General features: G+C 37.1%; 1 protein-coding gene across 1 annotated transcript in view; it reads right to left on the reverse strand.

Annotated features, from left to right (window-relative positions):
- The window catches only part of WDR44 (WD repeat domain 44), an 87796-nt gene that overhangs the window by 45517 nt on the left and 15969 nt on the right, over positions 1-26310 (reverse strand). The window contains exons 2-3 of the mRNA XM_008706953.2: positions 10069-10102; positions 3865-3939 (exon numbers count right to left, since the gene is read on the reverse strand). Of these exons, the coding sequence (XP_008705175.2) occupies positions 3865-3939; positions 10069-10102 (109 nt within the window). The remainder of the gene's footprint in view (positions 1-3864; positions 3940-10068; positions 10103-26310) is intronic.

Consider the following 26310-nt stretch of genomic DNA (forward strand, 5'->3'; position numbering starts at 1 on the left):
AGGGAGTGGCAGGCAGACGGGGAGGGAGAAGCAGGCTCCCTGCTAAGCAGGGAGCCTGACAGGGGGCTGGATCCCAGGACCACCTGAGTGGAAAGCAGCCGCTTAACCAACTGAGCCACCCAGGTGCCCCTTATCTTAGTCTTAATTACACTTTTTACCAGAGGAATATTAACTAGAGTCCACCTACTTTGTCAATTAGGTGGTTACTGAGCACTGAGTGCCTTAGTGATAACAGAAGCCAGTGGGTTTAAGAATGAGTAAGAGGTGACAACATAGAGATAGCCAGCACAATCTATGTTTTCAAAAAGCTTGGCTATAAATGGAAGAGGCTGGAAGAAAGTGACCCAGCATTTTTACAAACTGAGGGGAAGGAGTCAATGGAAAGTAAGATAATGAAGTTCTGGAGAAGAAAAGAAAGAGGGTCTATTGTGTATTAGGCCAATACACATATTTTCTATTTAATCATCACACAGGCCTTGAGGTAGCTAGATTATTTCCCTTCTACAGAAACAGGAATCTGAGGTAACAGCATTAAGAAGTTTGTCCAAGAAGAAAAAAAAAAGAATTTTGTCGAAGGTCCCACAGCTATTAAACTACAAAGTCAAAACTGAAATCCAGGTTTTTCTAAAAAATCCAGTGTTTTTTATATTATAGCATGTTATTTTGGACAGGCAAAAAACAATAATACTAAGTTCTCAGACTTGAAAAAGAGGCAAAAGATGAAAACAAATTTGCAGGTAAGGGAAGTGAGAGCAGATGAAAAGGTGTAAATGCGGGCTTCTTAGTCTCTAATGCCTACGTGCAGTCATAAACAAGGTTATCTGCTGAAAGCAAGCAGGATACATGTGGGCACAGTGAGCATGAGGTGACTGTAAAGGTCTGAAATAATCACTATAGGGGCGCCTGGGTGGCTCAATCGTTAAGCGTCTGCCTTTGGCTCAGGTCATGATCCCAGGGTCCTGAGATCGAGCTCTGCATCGGGCTCTCTGCTCAGCGGAAAGCCTGCTTTTCCCTCTCCCACTCCCCCTGCTTGTCTTCCCTCTCTCGCTGTGTCTCTCTCTGTCAAACAAATAAAATCTTAAAAAAAAAAAAAAAAGAATCACTATGCATGATGGACAGGATAATGCGAGAAGAGGGGTTAAAATGAGGTTAAAAATCACAAGTCTTCCCCAATCCCTTATCCCTTCCTTCACTGTACTCCTATCAGTCTTAACCATTCACTATAGTACGAACTATAAACACAAAGTAATATATGGGCTAGCTCTATATAAATACTTTCTCCATAGCAGATAATTAGCTTTTGGAACACAAGGCCCATATTTTCTCCCTCTTGATACACTCTAACAGCACCTACTCATAGTACCTAACCCTGTTTTTTTTTTTTTCCTTCTGGGTTTCAGGAGGTAGCAAAGAGGGTAAGACCAAGAGAACAGCGAGAATCAAGATCAACATAGAGATGAATACGCTAAAGCAACTGTTAGCTTCACATCACCTCCCTGCTTCAAAAACCTCACTGATTTTCCAGTGACTCTAAAATAGAAACCAGATGTTTTAGTATGACATAAAAGGCATTCCCATAGTTTGGCCCTAACTTTGGGCTCTAGTCTCATTTGCAACCATTCTGCACATTTCTCTTCTCCATGCCTTTGGTTATGCCTTTCAACTCTCATCTTTGCCTGTCCAAATCTTACCCATTCATCGAGAACCAGCTCAGATGTTTCTTCCTCCATGAGGTCTTCCCCATTCCTATCCTCAAGCAGGAAGTCAAGTCTCCCTTTCCGTTCTTATAATAGTTTGTAAGTTTATATGAACACTTTACATTCAGTTTTGTGTTTAACTAATTTCCTCTACTAAAACACACAATCCACAGGGATTGTGTCCTGCCTGGAGCAGTGTCTATCCCCACAGCCTTTATCATTCATATGTGATACTTAAATCAACTGAAAAGACTAGAACTTAAAAAGTAAGACCTAGTCTTAAGCTTCACTCAACTGCTCCATAATGTTTACTGTTTCTTCAATTTCTAAAGTCTTCTTAAAAATCACCTTTTTTGGCCACTATTACTTACCCTAAGAAAAAATTCTTAAAAAGGAAAAGAAAAACTCTAGTGGAAAAACTAGAAACATTTCAAGTTTCAACAATAAAAATGGCCAGATGCATTGTAATATATTTGTTTGATAGAAACTGACATATCAAATGAAAACTGAGTATTGAAATTGTGTAGAAATATGATGAAAACTAATAATGGTAAGAGTAAAAAGTAAAATATAGAATTCTATCTACACTATTATTAGGCAAAGAAAACCAAAAAAAACCAAAAACGCATGCTAATGGGTGAGAACCAAAAATGAATGCTGAAAAATTAAGACAGCTGTTTGTTACAGTGTAGAATTGTGGGCAACTTCTGATTTAAAAAGAAAAAAATGGTATTACTTTCATTATTTATGCCAATACACAATACCATTTCTCCCCCAAAAATTCCTTTTAAGGGAAAAAAGTTGATCAATATTAAAATATAGAGTCCATTGGCGCGCCTGGGTGGCTCAGTTGGTTCAGCACCAGACTTTTTTTTTAGATTTTATTTACTTATTTGTCACAGAGGGAGAGAGAGAGAGCACAGCAGGGTGAGTGGCAGGCAGAGCAGGCAGAGGGAGAAGCAGGCTCCCCACCGAGCAAGGTGCCCAATGTGGGACTTGATCTCTGGGATCATGACCTGAGCCGAAGGCAGATGCTTAACCAACTGAGCCACCCAGGCATCCCTCAGCACTGGACTCTTGATTTTGGCCCAGATCATCTCAGGGATGTGGAATTGGGCTCTGCACTGGGCATGGAGTCTGCTTAAGATTCTCTCTCTCTCTCTCTCTCTGCTCCTCCCCCCCCTTTCTCCCTGTCTAGTAAATAAAATAAAGTAAAATAAAATAATACGTAAAATATGGAGTCCATTAAATTTATAAATTCCACAAGGGTAGAAAAATGGATCTTCATCAAGGGCGATTTTGCCCAGCACTCCTCCCCAGACATTTGGTGATGTCTGTAAGACATCTTTAGTTGTCATGATAGGGTGCGGGTAAGGAGGAATCTACTGACGTCTAGTGGGTAGAAGCCAGGGACACTGTTGAATATCCTACAATGCACAGAAAAGTCTCTCCTTCCCTCCACAACAAAAAATTTTTCAGCCCAAAGTGTCACTATTGAGAAACTCTGGGAGAGAGAATGTGTCGTGTTGCTGGTCTCTGGAAACCCACTGGCTAGAATAGGGCCAGGGGCACAGAAAATACTCACAAGTAGTATAACTAAATGAGCACACAGCATCCTTTCTCCTTGGATTTTATCCTGATACTGTGAACTACCCATTGTCAAAATTTTTATCTTGTGCTCAGTCTCTTCTAGTAAACCAAACTCTGAAGCTTTATAGCATCAATTCTTTAAAAGGTATCAAAGGCACTATCAGAGTAATGACTTCTTGTAACCTCTAACTCCTAAAGACATCAGAATTTGCTGCACTGAGTTTTTCAATACCTTTAACTCTTGGTAGTCACTTCAAGATATAAGCATAAAAAATAAAAATACATTACAAAACATTTTTCAAAATATTGTTTCAAGGAACAATTATCGATTAGTTTGTTTATGAAATGACCTCTAAAACGCCTGATATGTCTTCAATCTCAAACTCAAGATTCAAGGAACATTTACTGAACACTCACCAAGTACACAGCACTATACTAAAAGAATATAGAAAATTTTCCACTTTAAATACACCATATATATATACACACACATATATATATATATATATATATATACACACACACACATATATATATGACCTCTGTTAAACTAACACTGACATCATATCTTACCAACCTTTTTAGACACATCTTGCTTCAATTCTTGTACAGGAGACTCATGTCCAACTTCGTGTGCAGTGTTCTCAGTTTCCTACATCAAAAAGAAAAAAAGAGACCAAATGATGACATTTTCTCTTTAAAATTCTCTTTAAGATGGGTACAAATTAGAAAATATAGCATTAATAAAGCAAAGGCCCATAAAGGGCTTAGATGTTTGTATACGGAAAGATACCCAGATATTTTATGCCAACTGGGACAATGTGATTTGTATAAGGTTACCAGTCAGCATTTTCTATATTTCTACGGCAACAGGTTATTTTCCTATAAATATGCCCATCTCTTTAACATTAAAAACCATATGGGAAGATAAAAACTACCAAGTACCTCTGTACTTGTACTTAAAAAGATGAAGGATTTAAAGCAAAGGGTTGAATCAGAATTGCTATTTTTCCCAGAGTATTGCTCCATAAATATAAAAGTACATAAAGCAGAAAACCACATTCAGAACAATTTTCTTAAAAATGCTACATGCTTTAGATGAAAGGAGTCAAGAAAACCAGAAGTTAAATAAAGTCCACCGAACAGTAAGAGATGAAATCAAACCCACCAAAAATACATATATATCTACGTATACATTCATATACACATACGTACATATATATATATATCTGGGAGGTTAGAGAAGGTAGAGACGGGTACTGCTTTTCTGCTGGAAAAAAAATTCCGGTAAAATAAGACAATTACACCTTTGTAAATGTAAACATAGTATTCGTCTCCATCCTAAATTGTCATTATGTTTACAAAAGTATAGCAATTTGAATCCTACTAATGATACTGAGAAAAAAACTTTTCATAATTTTTGGTACACATCACAGAGTTAGAGAAGGTCACAATAACCATTTGTGACAGATAAGCAACCTAAGGTGCATAATGATGTATGTAAGTATCAAGGGAGCACTTATACAAGTAATTAGGAAATGATCATGACAGGTGCTGTGATAAAACTACCACAGATCAGGGGCGCCTGGGTGGCTCAGTTGTTAAGCGTCTGCCTTCGGCTCAGGGCATGATCCCAGGGTCCTGGGATCGAGCCCCACATCGGGCTCCCTGCTCCACTGGGAGACTACTTCTTTCTCTCCCCTCCCCCTGCTTGTGTTCCTTCTCTTGATGGCTGTCTCTCTCTCTGTCAAATAAATAAATAAAATCTTAAAAAAAAAAAAAAAGCTACTCCAGATCAGTATAATGCTGAAGATTTAATGTGCTAGAGAAATTTCCATAGGACTTCTGATATCTTCAAGCTGGAAAGTTGTTTCGTGGAATTTTAAGTGTCAGGTAAAATCCAAACTCAACCACAACCCACAAGGGCCTATATCTTTGACATCTTCTAGATTTCTCACCTCCCTTGTCCACCACAACCCCACAATCACACTTTGGCCAACTGGGTGGTTCTTTACCATCCTTAGGGTGATAGCTCAAGTGTTATCACATTAGAAAAACCTTCCCTGATCACCTTAAAATAGCCTTACCTGCTTCACTTTCTATCACATTATCTATATTTTCTGTTTCTTCATTGTACTTATTTCCATCTGAAATGACCCTGTTTACTTGCTTATTTTTTTGTCTCTTCCTTGCCCCACTAGAATGTAAGCTCCATCAGAGCAGGGGCTTTGTTCTGTCTACCACTATGTACCCAGTACCTAAAAGAGTGCCAGGCAAAAGTAATCATTTGCTAAATGAATGTTGAATAATGCATGGCTCTGGCTTTTCTTCAGTAAATACACATATCTTAAGATTATATATCTTAATAAAATCCTGGTTTTAAACTAAAAGAAAAAGAATTCTAATCAAAACCAATTAGTAAGATAATCTTGACAAGATGAGGGACAGAGAATACTTGAAAGGCTGATGGTCATTAAGGACAGTTAATGCACATTAGAGAAACACCTTCAACTACCTTACGAATTAACTATATTTATCCAATTATCCTCTAATAACTGTTCATTAGTAGGAAAATCAGAAGCATTATACAACATTAATTCCATGGGTATGTTCCCTAAATTAACTTAAGCAAAAATACACACTAATAATTCCCATACCTCAATTTAATTTGTTTGAATTAAGTACTTAACAACCATCAAAGATTAATATTCTCACACTGATCAAAACTGCCAAGCAGTGATTAGAGTTCTATTTCATTTGGCTTTAACAAAACTCTCCTGGACTTTGAACCTTTGAAAGGTTATCAACCTCTATAAGGTAAACTGGTTAAGTCACAAGTTTAATGGAGTGATAGGGCACCTACCAGAGGATCTAATCTCTAGAGAAGTTAATCAGAAGGTTTCTTAGTAAAACCTGGTTTAGTACATATATAGTCATTTATGATTCTCTCTCAGTGATGTCTAAGGTCCAGGTCCTTCCCCTAGCACCTTGATCAGTCTGTGGAGGTAAAGCAATAGAAGCCAAGAATGTGCCTGCAGACAACCAACACCAACTCAGACTTCAGACACTCCTCATTCACTACCTCCTTCTAGAGATGGGCTATCTCATTACTAAAGCACAGGGCCTACCAAATCCCAGATTCCCACCATCAGGCCATTTCTAACACATGCCTATCACAACCTCAGAAATATACTTCCTTAAGAGGTATGGTAGGGGGGCGCCTGGGTGGCTTCCTGCTCAGCAGGGAGTGTGCTTCTCAACCTCACCCTCTTCCCTCCCGATCCGTGCTCATCTTCTCTCTCTCCCACGCTCATGCTCTCTCTAATAAATAAAATCTTAAAAAAATAAAAAAAGAGGTATGATAGGATCATTCAATTTCTAGCAATTCACTCCACTCTTTCCCTCCATCTCTGCTGGATATTACACAGCTGCTTGTACCCTCCTCACAATATTCGGTTCTACAATTTGAGCTTTTTAATTTTAATAAGCACATCCGACAAAAGACTAATCATTTTCACAAATAATCTGTACAAAAGTAATCTACACTTGGGGTGCCTGGGTGGCTCAGTCGGTTAAGTGTCTGCCTTTGGCTCAGGTCATGATCCCAGGAGTCCCGCATCCAGCTCCCCTGCTCAGCAGGAGCCTGCTTCTCCCTCTCCCTGGGCTGCTCCCCCTGCTTGTGCTCTCTCTGTCAAAGAAACAAATACAATCTTAAAAAAAAAAGTAATCTACTCTCTAGGAAATCTTATTATCTACTAAAGAACAGTAAGCTAAAAATGTCAGTTATTAAAAAATTCAGGTCACTTCTAGTTTTTACTAGTGAGGAAGGGGGGAGCTATTAACAGTGACTAAGTGAAATTTTATGTATTTACTTATTTACTTTTTAAAGTTTATTTATTGTTTTTATTTTTTGGTAATCTCTACCCCCAACGTGGGGCTCAAGCTCTTGACTCTTAGATCAAGCAAGAGTCACATGCTCTTCCAACTGAAGCAGCCAGGCGCCCCAACAGTGAAATTTTAAAAAATGTTTTAGAGATGTGACTTCTACTCTCTTTTGCTGAGAAGAGAAAAAAAACAACAACCAAGAAACAACTCTTAAATAGTATTCATGTCCATCCATTGATTCCTATCAACACAATCCCTTTGTCCAAGTCTCAAGTCTTGACATTCTAACTGCCTCTTAACAGCTCTGCACTTATTCTCTTTCCTCCAAACTATCTCCCACCCTTCCACCACTTATCTTTTGTTAATTCCCCAGCAAAAAAACCTCTGAAAAGCACAAATGTAAAGACATATAAAAATTGACTTTTAAAATGTCTTGCTTCAAAATTTTAAAGCCCAGAGTTCTTTTTTTCAAGATTTTATTTATATATACGAAAGTGGGGGGGGGGGAGGGACAAGCTGACTCCATGCAGAGCCCACGGGGCTCAATCCCACCACCCTGAGATCATGACCTGAACAGAAAACAAGCGTCAGAAGCTTAACCGACTGAGGGACCCAGGCGCCCCAAGCTGACAATCGAGGTTCCTCGAAATCTGGCCCCACTCTACTTATCCATTATTTCACTGCTGAAACATTTACAAAGGTCAGACCAGTCTTTCAATGTTCCCAGCAAATTCTATACCTTTGCATATTAATGCACTCATACTATTGCCTAATACACAGTGCTTTCCTGATCTTTATTTGCCTATGCAGCTCTCCCAATTTTCAAAGCCCAGCAGAAGTTCTACCTCTTCCCTGAAACTTTTCTCTGTTATTCCAGGTACCCGTGCTCTCCTGTTGTTCTAGCTCCCCCTTCCTCCTCCAAACTTCCTTGGAGCACTTAAAGTCTATCCTGTTCTACAAACACCAATACCTCATATACATCTCTCTTCTGTGAGATTGTAAAATCATAAAAAATCAGACTACACCAAATTTTTTTGGATTACTTAATATCAACAGATATGCTGTTATACATGAAATGCACTCAATAGTCTGAGTACATTCATACCACAGACTACTATTTAACAATAAAAAGCAATAAACCGTTGATACATGCAACAGCTTGGATCTCAATCCTTTGAGCCAGTCTCAAAAGGTCACACACTATATGACTGCATTTATAGGATATTCTCAAATGACAACATTACAGAAATGGAAAACAGCTTAGTGGCTGCCTGGAGTTAGGGATGATGTGAGGGAGGGGGCCGGTGTGACTTTCTAAAAGGGTAGCACAAGGGAGATGTGGTGATGAAACAGATCTGCATCTTGTGGTGGTAGTTATACAAATACACATATGTAATAAACCAAAGCAAAACCATACACTCATATTTGTAGCAATGTCAAATTTCTGGTTTTGATATTGTACTATAATTAAGATATAACCACTAGGTGAAATGGATGACGGACACACAGGAGTTCTCTGTACTATGTTTGCAGCTTCTTGTAATCTGTAAGTATTTCAAAATAAAAAGTAAAAAAGGACAATATCCAACTTTGTGTTTATTTACTAAATTTTCTAATTTTATTCAAGTTAAGCACAATCTATAATTACTGAGATAAAGTAAATTTCACAAACCTATTTCTTATGACCTATAAATATCTTAGAGCTAAGTGGCTTTTAAAACCTACAGGCATAAACAGCAACTGTCTCTGGATATGGGGATTGGGAGGTGGAGGATGAGGAATGGGAGGGAAGCTATGTTTTCAAACATCTACTTTTTGTACTGAGCAAATTTTAACCATGTCCATGCATTATTTTTAAAAATTGTTATCAAATAGAATACTAGAACTTTTATAAAATATAAGGAATGAAGAATTATGATATAACCTTTCTTAAGCACTCAGTTTAAGAAAAAGAACATTACCATTAGCTTTCGATCTCTTGCATATCCTCCATTTTCATTACAGTCTTTCTCCCTCAAAGATGACGGATACCTTGAATTTTTTGTCTATCATTCCCTTGCTGTTCTTTATAGTTTTACTGTGTTTCTATCTCTAAACAATATATTCTTTCATTCTGCATGTTTTTGAACTTAATATCAATGGAATCTTACTGTATGTATCTTACTGTGACTTGTTTTTCCCCCCACTCAACACTATGGTGCTGAAATTCATCTATGTCATTGTATATAACCAATTCATTCATATCTACTGCTGTAGAATATGCCATATGAACATATCACAATTTATCAAAAAAGATCAGTATCCAATGTGTATAAATAGAAGGTAGGGACACTGGTACTAAAAAATACAGCACATTTGAGATTATACATACATTATATACAGACATACACAAACATACACATACAGTATATACTCTATTTGATGTAAATAGTTCTGTTTGGTGATATTCTTGGACTTAAAATGGCTCTCACTGGCATAACGTCTCAATACCAAACTCCTTTGCTTGGAGATAAGGCTAGGATTGATTTTTATATATAGTGATGATACCAATGCATGTGACCATAAGAAGTATATAAGTGTTTTGGTTATTCCTCATTTTTGTCATGCAAGTATTACTTTTTCAATTAACATACACATGTATTTTATAGTATTCTTCTATTCTAAAAATTATAAAACAAAATTAGTGGAAATCTAAAAAACTTAGTCCCTTCTTTATAGCACAATATTTGCTATTTCTAGAGTATCCAATCACACCTAGTAAGATACAGGGACAATATTATTTAGCAAAAAATAAGTAACAGCAAAAGCAAGAAAATGAAGATTTACATAAAATAGAAAAATGAATGAGAAGTGTACACAACTTGTAGAAATATACTTCTCAGAAAACACAACCTACCTTTAATGTTGAAATCCCAACCTTTCCTGGAGACCTGTACAGAAATAAAAGGAAGGAGGTATTAAATAGTGGAAGCAAGAAGGGAAATACTTCTACACATTTATTAAAGAGAAACCCACATTTTAAAAAGCACTTATATAGTTTGTGATTGAAAAAAGTCTTTTGTGCACATAGAAAATGTAGAAAACATAAAAAAGCAGAAAATACTAGTGACCCATAATCCTACAATCTAGAGATTTGAGTATGTACCTTTTGTCTTCCCAAGTACTTATGATGTAAAATACTATAATAAGCATCCTTGTAAATAAAATTTTGTGCTCTTCCATGATAAATTTCTTTACAATAAATTTTCTAGGGGTGCCTGGGTGGCTCAGTTGGTTAAGCTTCCAACTCTTGATTTCAGCTCAGGTCATGATCTCAGGTTCGTGAGATCAAGCCCCCAGTAGGGCTCCACATCGGGCGTGGAGCCTGCTTAAGATCCTCTCTCTCCCTTTCCCTTTGCCCCTCCCCCACAGGTCATGTGTGCTCTCTCTCTCTCTCTCTCTCTAAAAATAAGTAAATCTTAAAACAAAACAGTAGCTATATAAAGTAGTGCCCATCATTTAATTGTAGTTCCTGGACAATATAATTTCATGTTAACAAAGGACAATTTACAGAAATGAAAATTATATTCCCAATTATTTGGCTTCCCTGGCATACCTATACTGCTATGTAACAAAATCCTCTTTTATCTAGAGGTGATTAGGACCAAGGCTATTCCGATTTTTAAAAAAAAAGAAAAAAGAGGGGGGCTTGGGTGGCTCAGTAGGTTAAGCCTCGGACTCTGGCTTTGACTCTTGTTTTGATCTCAGGGTGGTGAGTTCAAGCCCTGCACTGGGCTCCACCCTCAGCGGGGAGTCTGCTTCTCTCCTTCTCCCTCTGCCCCTTCCCCTGCTCACCAAAGCACACTCTCTTAATAAATAAATCTTAAAAAAAAAAAGAAAAAAGAATCCACACAAAGGATGTCTAAAACAATGTAAGAGCAATCAAAAGAACAAAAATAAAAACAAAAAACCTTGAAGGAGCGTGAATTTCTACGTGGCACATATTCTGAATGCCAATTAGGAAAAAAAAAAAATCACTGGCCTCAGAGGTGTAGCAACAAGATGAAATAAGATTTAAAAAAACTTAAGCCCCATATGAGGTAGAGAAGGGAAGAAAAAGAAAATCTGCCTTCCCCATGACCCTCACTTTGAGAAATCTGACCAGGTTTTTTAGCTGTCAAAGAAAAAAAAAAAAACCACACACACACACAGAATGGGGAGCCACGCTTATCTGTTATGTAACTGATTTCATAAAGAGTACTTTCTGACCGTTGATTCACAGGATCTAAATTATGGGCCAGTTGTTGACACATATGGAAATATTCCAGATTGGTTCTAACAGGACTTTACATATAGTCATGTACAAACTATAAAGAGTAATTTATTACTTCCTTTTGAGAGACAAGGGGACATAGTGAAAAGAACAGGAGCTTTCAAGCATATGGATCCTGCTTAAATCGTCTTTTCTACCATTTACTCTACATGTGATCTTGATCAAATCATTTCATGTCTCCAAGCTTCAGTCTCCTCTATAAAAGGGTAAAAGCACGCTACTTCACAGAACTTCTGTAAGGATTAAGTGAGAGCCATGGCGCACGTAGTCAGTGGGAGTTTCTTCAGCAGCTTTAAATTGCTTCATTGAAACTCACAAACGATGAGCTTCAGCAAGTTTCTCCAACATACTTTGGCAGTTTGTCAGCAGTGGGGAGCCTGAGACCAATTTTTGAACACAGAAAAGATACCCTACAGGCTGTCAAACTCCAGCCCACTTAACAACAGGGAATATGAAAAAAAGTCAGATTATATTGAGCTGGTGATTAAAATGGAATCTAGCTTACATTTTGTGATGCCATTAAACAAAAAACTAATAACAAAGACACTCTTGTTTGAAACATATTTTAAATGTTACCAAGTTGTTCTCTCTTGGTAGGCAGTAAAACGTTTCAGACTACTATACCTTCTTCTAGGCTAATCAAACCTAAGATTGTCTTTACCAGCGTCTTTACCAGCGTAGCCCGTAAGACCAGAATTCTTTTGTGATACATTTTTTTGAACCATTTATAGACCATTGGCATCTAGTAAAAAGTGAAAGCACATTTGTAATTTGCGAAGTTGGCTAAAATGATTTGTATCATGTGCCAAGATTAGAAAAGAACAATTTGTTTCACCCTAAGAAACAGTAAATCATTATTTAGTATTCCCACAGGAAGTGTTCCTAATGGGGCATTGTAATAATAACAAAACAATGGCCATCACTTATTAAGCATGTGCCCAAAACCTTGCTAAGACTTGACTTGTTTTAGCTTCTTTTGTCCTCACAACTTTCCTATGGGGTAGTTTTATTACCTTCCCTATTTCACCCAACAAAACAACTGAGGCTTGGGTCGGATTAGGTCATTTAAATTGCACTGCTAATAAACAGTAGGGCCAGAAATAGACCTTAGGCAGTCTGGTGCTAAAAGTCCACTCTCTAAAATACTTTGCAATATTACCTCCTTTCTGGCTAAGCTCTTAAAATATGATGATTATGAAAATATCCTAATTGGTGCTGTGAATGAACACCAAAATAAAGGCAATTAATGCTGCTTCTTGGGTTGGACTAGACTGATTAAGTCAAAAGCTCTGAATCCCGATTTGCCTTTTACAACTACAATTAACACCTAATTGATTTGGCACTGGCTAGGGAATAAAATAATGAAATGTTCTCTATATAAAATTTCAAGAGAGATGAGGCTTCTCTTTTAGTGCCAAACTTCTGAAAGTATTTTAATTATTTTTGAATTTCCATTTCAAAGGTTGCTTGTAAATAAGTACATTATAGGCTAAGCCTTGCCGTTTCAGTAATCTTTCCCTTGAAAATACCTTCTTAAACAAAGGATATAAAATTTTCCCTTTCTTACTGACTCAGAGTAATTATGCTCAAATACCACACTACATTTTAATATAGTAATGCCCTCCAGGGACATTTATTTGCAGGGAATTTATTTGCTTTCACACTACAGGACCCTAGGCTATTACGCTTGGAATGTCTGTTTTATGGTTTTGAATCTCTTTCCTCAATTTAAGTGGTCATTTTAATTGGTCACTTCTTACAGTTGGCCATGTGCCTGTCTTTAAAAGCCTCTCTCCCCATCCCCTTCCAATTTTTTAAAAAGATTTTATTTATTTATTTGACAGAGAGACAGAGAGAGCGCGCGCGAGCCCAAGCGCAGGGAGTGGCAGGCAGACGGGGAGGGAGAAGCAGGCACCCCTCAGAGCAGGGAACACGACCAGAGCTTGATCCCAGGACCCTGGGATCACGAGCTGAGAGGAAGGCAGATGCTTAACTGACTGAGCCACCCAGGTACCCCAACCCCTTCCAATTTTTGCTTCTAATCTGCATTAAGCTGGGAAACCAGGTTTTCAAAAACGGAATTGTATGCTAAAGGAAGAATCCAGAGATTCTGAGTGAAGGTCTCCCCATGAGAATTTTTGTATACGACTTTACTGTGGACTTTGTGGCACTTTTTTTGATTGGTCAGAGACTGTTCAAGTGATTATTTCTTATTTTCAGCTGTACTGGAAAATCCATTACCAAAGAAGTGGGTGCCAGGTAAGAGAAGGGTCCCTAATCTTTGGTATCCCTGGACAACAGCTCAACTCCTCTCTGTTTCTCAGTCTCTAACTTCAAAGTAGAGATAATAGCATTTTACCATTTCAAGGTGATTATGTGCTAAAGAAAACAACTATTCATGTTCAAGTTTGGGGACAGGAGAAACGGGTGTCTAGAGGTCAAGAAAATTAAGTTCTACTCTAGGTTTTCCCAATAAACTAAGCTGCATGACCTTTAAGCAGAAGTTTTTAGAGTTCCTGTAATTTTAGGAAATTTTAAGACCCTTCATTAGTTCAGGAGTGAAGATGTTAATTTATACCACGATTAATTATCTAAATTTTATACCCTCTGATTTCCCTTAAACTTGAGATACACTGTAGGAAACACTGACGTAATCTAACACGCACATATCCAGAAATGTCCAGTATTACTTTGATACATCTAGTTAACTAGAAAAATATTCCTTCAAAATTTCTGTAGATACTAAGTATTGTAAATTAGATCCCTTCTTTTTCTAGGTTAAGGTCAGTAATTTTTTCCCAGAAAAAGTCTAAACGCCTACGTAAAAAAACTTTTACTGCACCCCACACAAGTGAAATCTTTAAGAAATTCTGAAATGGGGCACATGGCTGACTTGGTCGGCAGAGCAAAGGACTCTCAGTCTCAGAGTCCTGAGTCCAAGCCCCACATTGGGTATGGAGCCCGCTTAAAAACAACAACAACAAAACCCTCCGAAGTAACAGGTAGACACATTTAAGTATTGGTGGTATACACCACTTAAAACCTAACAAACTAAAACAAGAGCTTCGAAAGTTCATTTTTTCATTTGAAAAATTTTATCATAGAGTATTTTTATTTATTTATTTTTTTTCAAAGATACTATTTATTCATTTGACACAGAGAGTACAAGTAGGCAGAGTGGCAGGCAGAGAGGAAGAAGCAAGCTCCCTGCTGAGCAGAGAGCCTGATGCAGGGCTCGATCCCAGGACCCTGGGATCATGATCTGAGCCAAAGGCAGATGCTTACCTGACTGAGTCACCCAGGTGCCCCAACAGGGTATTTTTAAATGAAATATTTTCAACACATTTAAGTATGTGATTGACAAAGCTTAATTTAAGTAATAAATGTGCAAAAAATAATGTGCTTCTTAAGAAGTTGGAACAAAAACATAAATTAAAAGCTAAACTTCCTTGATTATCTGATAGCATAAGAAAAACTTCCAACATACTAATACTAGTTACCAACACAGAAAATCTTTGATTTTGCAACAGTTTCCGAAGTTGAAGACAAGATCTACCAATGGCACTCTTAAACATGAAAAACAAGCAATTTCTAAAACAGCTTCATAATAAACTCTGCTGTAAAAAAAGTATTGGTATTCTACTAAAAAAAAAATTACCACAGGGTTTACAGATCAAATTTTAAAATTATTTTTACTGTGGCTTCCACTTAGGTTTTGAATATAAATGCTATTTTCAAACTAGTACTTCAGTAACTTTCAATACAGATAGATCATCTTAATTCATTATATCCTTTTTTTTAAGATTTTATTTTTATTTATTTGAGAGAGAGCCAATGTGAGCGAGATCACAAAGGGAGAGGAGGGGGGGAGAAACAGACTCACTGCTGAGCAGGGAGCCCAATGAAGGGCTCGATCCCAGGATCCCAGGATCATGACCTGAGTCTAAGGCAGATGCTTAATGTACTGAGCCACCCAGGCGCCCCTCATTATATCCTGTTTTGTGTAAGAAAGTTATTTTCATGTACTCGCTATGTTGAGTTTATACTAACAAAGTTCATGTTTGAATATAATATAATGTGACAGATGCTTTCTTAAAGTCCCTATCCATTTAGCATTTTAATTATAGTTTTCCTTTTGCAGCTAGGGTATTTGTGTTTAGAACAATTCATTTTAATGTCCGCACAGTATTATTTTTATAATTTACATGGCTTCAAAACATTGCTTTGGTGATTGTGCAAGACGGTATAGGAATTATTTTTCTTTTATAAACTCTGACCTGATCCAACGATAGCCTTCACATACCTCCAGCACAGTTTCATTAGAATAATAAGGTCACTACTCCCTGGTAGGTGCCCAGTCACTAGACTTGGATCTGATGACAATAACTGCAACTTACCTAAAAATTGCTCACCAAGTTTCCATAGGAAGCACAATGTCCAATCCTTTATAAGCTCTGACATAATAGCACTGCATTCAATACAATTTCAGTGAAAGTTTAACAAATATGCAAGCAACAAGATGGTTTATTAACCTTCTTAGATAGCTTGACTTTGGAACTTGCTAAACCTGACTCTCAAGTAATTTCAAGAACAGTACTCATTTACTTTGGAAAAACAAAATCAATCTTATAGAAAATGCATAGCAGCAGGCTATTTTTAAGAGATTTGGATGCACTGTAACTCTGGGTTTTCTGTCAGAGGTGACAGAAGTGAGTATACCTATCTATTGATGTTACCTAGTGTTGAAGAAATTTACAGTAATACTTTTCAAAATCCTAAAAGGTAAACAGAACAAAACCAAACCCCTAAATCTAAAAAGGATTTTTTAAAAAAATCACTCAGAAGGGAAGAATAATTTTTTCTTTAAGATTTTATTTATTTGAGAGACAGAACGGGCGAGTGAGTAGGGGTCTGAGCAGAGGAAGAGGGAGCAGACTCCCCACTGAGCACGGAGCCCAAAGTGGGGCTCGATCTCCCAACCCTCAGATCACGACCTGAGCCGAAATCAGACGCTTAGCCAATTGAGTCACCCAGGTACCATGGGAAAAATAATTTTTTTAAGTGTTTGAAGGAAGCTTAAGAACCATTTAGACCAATGATCTCATTTCACATGTGAGGAAAATGAGGGTAAATAAGGTGGCATTAATCCATTCATTTAACATTTACCTACTGCTTACCAAGTACCAGCACAGTGCTAAGCAGTGGGTGTAAAACAGTGAACAAAGCCAACATGATCCCGACCCTCCTAGAGCTTAAGCTAAGATCAACGGCCTAGATAGGATGAGGACACAAGTCTCTCCGCTGATTCTAACAACCCATGCAGCCTATGAACTTACCCTAATAATTCTAAAAACGCTTCACGGTTTCACATGGGATGTAGCCAATCAAGTAAAACTGGCCACTTATTAAAGCCTTGATAATCCAAAGTACCACCACAAATTGCCCAGGGAAGACCTGGGGGGCCCAGAGACTGAGAGGGCAACATGACATCAATTTGGAAGTAGAAGGGCTAGAAGTTTAACCACATAGTAAAATAACATGAGCTAGAATCCGGAGATACGAGTTTTATTCCTGAATCTGCTAGTGAAAATGAATGTGACCATAAAAATATTTTCTGGGGGATTTTTTCCAACTTTTAATTATGGCCATTTCAAACATATATATAATTGGGAGAATATTATGAACCCACATGTACAACACATTGACCGTGTTCAATAATGATATCAATACTCCTTCTCCACACCCCTGTCAGATTATTTTGAAGCAAATCCCAGAAATCGGTTTATTTTTACCCATAAAAACGTTATGTATCTAAAAAAGACTTCTCCTTAAAACAAAAGCACAATACTATTATCAAATTTAACAATATCCTATTTTACACAGTCACAAATTCATATTGCCCAGATTGTCTCAATTACTTTTTCCAGTTGGTTCCTTTCAATTAATATCCAAATAAGGTCCCTGTGTTACAATCAGTTGATATGTCTCTCACAATCGGTAGGTTCCCCTTCAGACTCTTATTTCTTGCAGTTCATGTACTGAAGAAATAGGTTATTCATCCTGAAGATGATTTTTCGGGCAGTGCAATTACTCTTTATGATACCATAATGAGGGGTACATGTCATACATTTGTCCAAACCTGTAGAATGTCCAACACCAAGAGTGAACCCTCAAGTAAACTATGGACTTTGGACGATTATGATGTGTCAATGTAGACTCATCAATTGTAACAAGTGTACCACTCTGATGAGGGATGCTGATAATGTGGGAGGCTACGCATGTGTGAGTGGGAGGAGGTAAATGGGGAATCTCTGTACTTTCCTCTCAATTTTGCTGTGAACCTATAACTGCTCTAAAAAAAAAAAAAAGTCTTAAAAAACTAACCAACCAAACAACAACAAAAAAAGAAACTAGGTTGTTCATCCTGTAGAAATTCTCATGGTCTGAATTTTGATGATTGCATCTCCACAATGTCATATTATAAAAAATATTTTAAAGGAAAACATGCAGAAGAAATTGGAGGGATGGAATGGGCACGTATTCCAAGAAAACGCAAAAACCTGTAAGAACAATATCACAAAGACTGGTGCTCAGAATGTGCTAAGATTTTAAAAAATGCCAGACACAGATTTTCTTTATTTTAATTTATATTCAGAACAAGAACAAAAGGTACAGGTCTGCTTATATGTATAGACAAATAGTATAATGTAAAAGGCTGCCTCGATTCTTTTCTTTTCCAATTAAGATTACTGATAGTCAAACCAGAAAAGGAAAAACAAATTATAGAATGAGGAAATCGAATCCCAAAGCATTCAAGGAGATAAAAGTACCTAGATAACCTAAATGAGTTCAGTTCTCCTGTTCCAGACAAATTATACCCCAGCATACCCTGAGAACTTACACAGCTTACTCCCTTATCTAAAACCTTTAAAGAATCAGAGTCTGGAAGAAGAAAATGAGAAAGACACTTGATAGCCAACATTGGAAAGCAGGTAGTTGCTAGAAACTATAAACAGATTCAATTCTAAGCAAAATTCTTAAGCACATTGTTAAATGGTTTAAGGGCCCTAGGTGTGGGTAAAAGATAATCATTTAAGAGTCAGTAAGCATTCACAGAAAGCCTATCATACAAGATTAACCTAATTTCCTTTTCTGATAGGGTTACTGGCCTAGAATATAAAGGGAATACTGTACACATGCAAAAAAAAATCTGGATTTAAGCACTAAATTTTATAATACAAATATAATCCTTTTTTAAAAAAAGATTTTATTTTTAAGTAATCTGTATACCCAATGTGGGGCTTGAACCCACAACCCCGAGATCAAAAGTCACATGCTTGACCGACTGAGCCAGCCACAATATCCTTGTAGACAACAAAAAATGTAGGCTAGAATACGCTTAGGTAGGTTTGTAACTGGTTGAACATTACTCAAGGTATGCTGATTAATGGATCAATGAAATGCCATAAGGAAGTATTAAATAATTTCTCCTGCACTCTATCCTACTTTTTTTTCTTGAGATTTTTTTTTAAAGTAATGCGTCCCTATCCTACTTATTCTTATTAATGTCTTGAATGTGGACATTGATGGCATTATCTACCAAATTTGCAGATGACACAAAGTGGGAGGGATAGGGAATACACTAGCTGACAAGATCCAAAAATATTTTAACACATTAGAACAATAAGCCAAATCTTAACAGAATGCAATGTAATAGGGATAATGGTAAAATGCATGATTGGGGAGATACAACTTAAGAGCAAACCAGGTAAAAACATTTAGATATTTTTGTTGATTGCTTAGACACAGTAAAGGCTGTGATATGGTTGCTGAAAAAGCTAGCGTAATCTTAGGCTGAGTTATAAGAACTATTATGCCCAGGGCAAGGGGAGTGGTAAATTCTGATCTACTTCACACTGATAAGAACACACTTAAGAATATTGCACACCAGGGATGCCTGGGTGGCTCAGTTAAGTGTCCAACTCTTGATTTCAGCTCAGGTCATGATCTCAGGGTCATGAGATCAAGCCCCGCATCAGGCTCTGCACTCAGCAGGAAGTCTGCTTGAGATTCTCTCTCCCTCTGCCCTGCCACCCTGCGCGTACGCTTGCTCTCTCTCTCTCTCTCGCCCTCTGTAAAAAATAAAATAAATAAATAAAAATATTGTGTACAACTGGGATACCACATTTTAAGAGAAGCACTGATGAAATAGAACATATCTGAAAAAGAGAAACTAATTTAGTGAATGTTCTAGAAACCAAGTAGAATGATATACAGAACTAAGGATGCTAACCTGGAGAAGGTAAGGAAGAAAGGAATGCCTCTTTACTTTTTGGATTTGGGATTTATTTTGGAAAGTACAGGCAGTGAAACTTTGCAAGGAGTCTAATTTTCTCATTAAAACATATTTTAATTCAACTTCCAAACTGTTATTTGACATTTGATATGTACAAAAAAGTATATGTAGCGTATGCATGTAATTATGAAGCATAACAAATAAAACGAACAGTGATTCACCATGTCACCTGAGAATGAGAATAGCATCAAGACCAGTATGGCTACTGTGTAGTTCTCTCTATTCCATTTGCTGCCTTTCCCTTACAGGAAACCACTAGCCCAGATTTTATTTATTGTTCCCTTACTTTACCATTTAAAAATGTAAGGTATCCCTAAACAATACATTGTTAAGTTTCTGAGCTTTGTTTTCACTGAAGCACTTCCAAAGAAAAAAGCGTTAGACTCAAAAATTTTAGTATTCCTGTCAGAGTAAAGGCTACCTTTATCATAGCACACGCTAGTTTTATTTAAATCTCACAACTGAGCCCATAACTATCAGTCTCCTTCTGCTTCTCCCCCACCTAGGGCTGCCAGATTTAGCAACTACAAATATAGGCTGTCTAGTTAAATTCCAATTTCAGATAAACAACAAATATATTTTCAGTATGTTTATCTAAAATTGGAATTGCACTGGCAGTCTTGTATTTCATCTGGCAACTCTACCCCACACCCAAGTTAATTAAGTGGACAATTAATCCTATGATCTGTTAGTGTGTGATAAAGGGAAAAAGTGGGAGGAACTGAATGGCCAATATCATTGCATAAATATTCATCTAAGTATTCAGTACTGTTCACTGACCAGAAGAAAAAAATTTGCACATGTGTGAATTCAGTCAAAGCTTTCCCAGACAGTCCATTCAGTGTATATGCCCAAATGCAAACACTACTGTGTATATGCAGTTAAGTACATTTTTCAAAAGTGCTCAGTGAAGAGTAGGAAGGTATATTAATAGCTTAATTATTTAGGCTTAGATTGTCGCCTCACAAAGAAAGACAAAAACAAAATGGCTACTGTAACAAATTGACAAAATCTCTAGATATGTAAATTAACTTATAACCATTATTTAAAGATATTTATATCATTTTGAAGCTGTCCTCTGTCAACATGTTGAAAGCGAGGTTAACCTATATAGGTTAAATAAACATCAACAGCCAACTTTCTAGATCAATATCAATTAAAATTATGTTGTCATTAAAAAGGGATTCAAGTGGCACCTTGATGAGTAAGTAGGTGGAGGATGTGACTCTTGATCTTGGGGTTGCGAGTTTGAGCCCCACATTGGGTATACAGATTACTTAAAAAACTAAAACCTTTAAAAATAAATAAGGGGCGCCTAAATGGCTCAGTTGGTTAAGCGTCTGACTCTTGGTTTTGGCTCAGGTCATGATCTCAGGGTTGTGAGATCAAGCCCTGCTTGGGCGCTGTGCTGGGCATGGCGCCTGCTTAAGATTCTCTCTCTTGGGGCGCCTGGGTGGCTCAGTCGGTTAGGCATCTGCCTTCAGCTTGGGTCATGATCCTGGAGTCCTGGGATCAAGCCCCATATCAGGCTCCCCGCTCAGGGGGGAGTCTGCTTCTCCCTCTGCCCTTCCCCCTGCTCAGGCCCTCTCCCCCTCACTTGCGCTCTTTCAAATAAATAAAATCTTAAAAAAAAAAAAAGATTCTCTCCCTTTCCCTCTGCCCTCCCCCCATTTACGCTCTCATGTCAAATAAATAAAAAGGGATTCAATTACTATACATACAAACTTTTTAGGGCACTCTTCATTTTATAAAAAGGATACTAGAAATATTTCCGATACATTATTTGTTAACCAAAAAACTGATGAGTCTTCTGCAATATGAAGGACTCGCTTCCCAAGTCTGTCAATACATAATCTCAAAATCCTTCCACAACCAGAAGCACTAATAGCTCCAGATTTGAATGGCGATCAATACAAGTGTGTATTAAGAACCTTTACAGATTAAATTCCCCAAATAGAAGCTAGTTGCATGCACTGTTTTGCCTGGCTTACTGCAAAACCCACGTCTTGAAATCAAGTACTAACATGTCTGACTATAGGTAGAAGTCTCGGTTTTTCAAAGCTTCACAGCAAGTGGTTTCTCTCCAGGCAATCACTGGATCACCTTTTCCAATTTTAAACTTAAATCTTCATAACTCATGTGCTATGGCTTTAGGGTAATCAGGCCTTAAAATCATGGTGCAAGCACTTAAGTCTGCTTTTGAAAAGAACACTGCATTTCTGTGGTTTCACAGAGCCAGATCCCATAAACCTATTTCTCACCCTTCAGCTACAGACAGATACTTCTGCCTTTTGGGCTTGGTGTTTCTTTACCTCTTACCTGAGGGTTATCTGAAAAGCAAACAAACACAATCTGTAAGCCTTCTGAGAATAGGGAGGAAGGAGAGTGCAAACTAAACCTACATTTGCCACCTGCTTCATAGTCAACTAAACAACTAGGAACTCAAAGACCCACCTCCTAAAGTACACAAATAAAATACTAAGAGTAATCTCACACTTAACATTCACATTTCCAGACTTTTTACTATACTGGATGAAAAGAATATACCAAAACAATTTGGCAACACACAGAAAAATGGATGAACAAAGTCTTTCTTTTTCTGTCAGTAAGAGGATGCACCTTTCTCTAGGCTCTGAGAAAAAAAAAAAGGTGGTTGGCTCTGAAGAAGCCTCTTGTCAGGTTGCAAAATTCTGACAAACTCCTAAAGAGGAAAAAAGGAGCATGACATGGAAGGAGGAGTATAGAGTGAGTCAGCTGGAACGAAGCTGGGGAAACATTTTTCTTATAGGAAGGGTACTACCAAGGGCTTAACAGAGAATTACCCTATAGCTTGATTTTGTTTTTATCCTCCTCTTCTTTTTGCCTTTGCCATCAGGAAAATATAGAAGTAAAATGAGCTTTAGCAGCTTGCCTGTACAAAGAAGGTGCTGGGATTGTAAGGTGCTTGAGGTGAATAGGATATGAGCATAGATAAGGCCTTACCGAGTCATTAAAGTAAGCAGGTAATTAAAGAGTTTTGATTTCTAAAGCCCAGTAAGCTGAAACAGGAAGATCTAATGGTAAACTAAGACCAACATGCAAGTGGCTAAGTCTAAATTAGGAATCAGAAGGGTTCTGGTGATCAGAAACCCCTGACATGAAGATTTTCTCTCCACTTAGGTCAGGCAGGAAAACAACATCAAACACAAAGCCAAAAACAGAAAAAAAAACCCAGCGTTGAACAAAAATTGAAAACAGTTCAAATTTAGGTAAGATGCTGTTTTATCTTTCAAATCTTGCCCTATAAATAAAATCTTAAAAAGCGGGGGGGCGGGGCTGGGTGGCTCAGTTGGTTAAGCGTCTGCCTTCAGCTCAGGTCATGATCCCAGGGTCCTGGGATTGAGTCCCGCATCAGGCTCCCTGCTCAGCAGGGAGTCTGCTTCTCCCTCTGCCCCTCTCCCCGGCTAGTGCTCCCTCTCTCCCTCTCAAAAATAAATAAATAAATAAAATCTTTTTTAAAAATTAAAAAAAATAAATCTTGCTCTAACTGCATTGTTTTTAAAATTTGGTATGCAGTATTATTCATTGGAATTGAAGTGTATACACTGATTTTATTAGTTACATTCTTTTTTTAAAGATTTATTTATTTATTTATTTATTTATTTGAGAGAGAACACGCATGCAAGTGTGCTTGGGGAGAAGCAGAGAGAGAGGGACAAGCAGATTCCACATTGAGTGTGGAGCCTGATGCAGGGCCCAATCCCGCGACCCAGAGATCATGCCCTAAGCCAAAATCAAGAGTCAGGCACCCAACCTACCGAGCTACCCAGGTGTCTCAGGTATATTCTCATGGTAAGTTTTACTAATCATATATGAATCAATAAAATCACCCACAGAAAGTGGCAAGTCAAATAACACCTTCAACTAATAACAGTACTCCAATTAAAGAAATGAGATCTAAGAGAAAATAATTTGCTGGCCTTTCAAAATCAATCATTTGTAAAAATAAGTAAATAAATCAAATCATTTGTGACAGTACCACACCCATTCTCGCAGTTCTATTTCATGCTGGCCGCTACCAAAAGTGACAATTCCAACTAAACCTGAAAAGTCTAGGAATAGCAGGAAAAAAGGGTTAGGCAATCACAAATGAGTCTTATTTTCCCAGTACAACGTATAATGTCATGTTTTAACTAAGTAGTTGAAAATAGGACTCATTCATATTTCCCTAGAGACATGGCAACACTGATTTATTAACAAGATTAACAAAAAGTCAAGAATATAGTTATAATTATCAAATAGAGAATTAACTGAATCCTTGAGATGTGAATTACTACTTCAATTATTCTTTGAAAGGCTATCTTAAGTTTTAAATACTATGAAAGCCAATAAGTAGAATATATCTAAAATACCTAATAACTATTTTATCCATGATATTAATGGGAATAGATGGTCAAAAAAACTTGGCACAATGGCTGTTTTTTGAAAGTAGGTTTTGTGGCAACATTTAAAAATAATCTGTAATAAAATCAAAGAAAACTTCATAAAGAAATATAGTCACATATAAAATAATTACAAACTTAAAGCAGATCCTTAAACAACCATGTGTATTTTGTTTAAAATGACAACCTGATTTTTCAAAGCTCATTTGCATAATTAACGTAGTTTTATGCCATATTCCTGAAAGAACATCTTGATAATCTACTTACCAACAAAAATAACCGAAAAATATATCTGTTCCCTGGGCCTACTCAAGAATTCTAAACTAAAAACATTCTACTTTGCATATTTACAGACATTCAATAAATATATTAAAACAATAACTCCAGGAGAGGGCATCTATCTCACAATGTCCCAATTTGTCAAAGTGGGTTAGATAAAAGTCATATCTAATGATTTAAAGTAATTTTTAGTAAAATCATAACAAAAACAGGTAACTAAATTTATGACTGCCTAGAGAAGTCAATACTAATGCTAAATCACTTTGTAACTTACTTTTTAAAAAGTAAACAAATAAGAGGTTGGTCTACAGGCCATATCAGAAGCTTTAGCAAGTTAATGTGCTAATATGATTTTGCAAGTTATTTAAAACATCCAATGGTGTACTAATCTTAAAAAGTAAATGCCAGAGGCGCCTGTGTGGCTCCGTCAGTGGAGCAGGCAATGCTTGATCCTGGGTTGTGAGTTCAAGTCCCACGTTGGGCATAGAGTTTACTTAAAAAAAAAAAAGTAAATGCCAATAACTTCTAAGGTCACCCTATATAAAAATTAGAGCTTTAAAGAGTCTGCCACAACCCCCCCTTTAAAAAATTTTACATAAATCAATTCTATGATCAGTGAACTGATTATTCAGACTTTGAGATTCTTCACTTTTCTCTGAGTTTACTGCTCATCACCAAAGATGGGCAGAAGAACAAAAATCAAACCAAACCATTTATCTTGTTTTTAATTTACTGCTATCTGTGATAAAAAGCTTGACAGGAAAGGAAGTTGCAAACTAATGACTGAACTGAGGTTTTGGTGTAACTGATAGATTTTAATTATTCATGTTCTCCTTCCATATCATGAATAATAGAAAAATGAGCATATTTCAATACATTTAATATTAAGCATTTTATTTTATAAATTTGATTACTATGCTTTATGTATCTGAATTTCTACTTCTGCAATCTTTAATGAAATATTAAAGACTTGATAATACTCTAAAAACATTTCAAATTACCTAAAATGCTTACCTACATAAAATGTCCTGAGTGGCAAGTTTATTATTTATTATAATAAAGGTTATTCAATCTTATTTAGATCTTAAATAGTAATTACTGATAATGTTATTTTTTTAATTACTTAGGTACGAGGAATGTATTTTTCCCATTAATTTGACAGCCGACAGAGGTCTGATTAGGTGGAAAATATTAATAACAACCACATGCATTCATTGTGACTGCTAGAAAACACCTTAGAAGTGGAAGGAAAAAAATAGAAGCGTTGTGTTTCCAATTAGTGGCTTGTAGCCAAAAATATGAATCAGTTATACGAAAAAACAACAACAACAAAAAAAAAACAAACCAGAAACACCCCCCCCCCCAAACTGTGGCCTAAGTAATAAACTGACAACAATCTACAAAACAAATACAGGGGAAAAAATCTAGGATCAAGACTTTTTTGATGAGGCACAGAAGCCTAATCAGCAGTCGTTCACATCTTGAGGGGTTTTCCCTTAGGAACAAAGAACATACCCTAAGAAATGTACTTAGCAGTTTCTGGGATTCCAGCTCTTGCAGTAGCAAGGTCATTTTCTGACCTAGCTACTGTACCATAATCAATTCCATCAAAACTTGAAAAGAACATTAAAAATACTGCTTTTTAGGGGCACCTGGGTGGCTCAGTTGGTTAAGCATTTGCCTTTGGCTCAGGCTGTGATCCCATGGTCCTGGGATTGAGCCCCGAGGCTGGCTCTGCTCAGCAGGGAGCCTGCTTCTCCCTCTCCCTCT

The sequence above is a fragment of the Ursus maritimus genome (genome assembly GCF_017311325.1).
Source record: "Ursus maritimus isolate PB19 chromosome X unlocalized genomic scaffold, ASM1731132v1 scaffold_X1, whole genome shotgun sequence".
Lineage (NCBI taxonomy): Eukaryota > Metazoa > Chordata > Mammalia > Carnivora > Ursidae > Ursus > Ursus maritimus.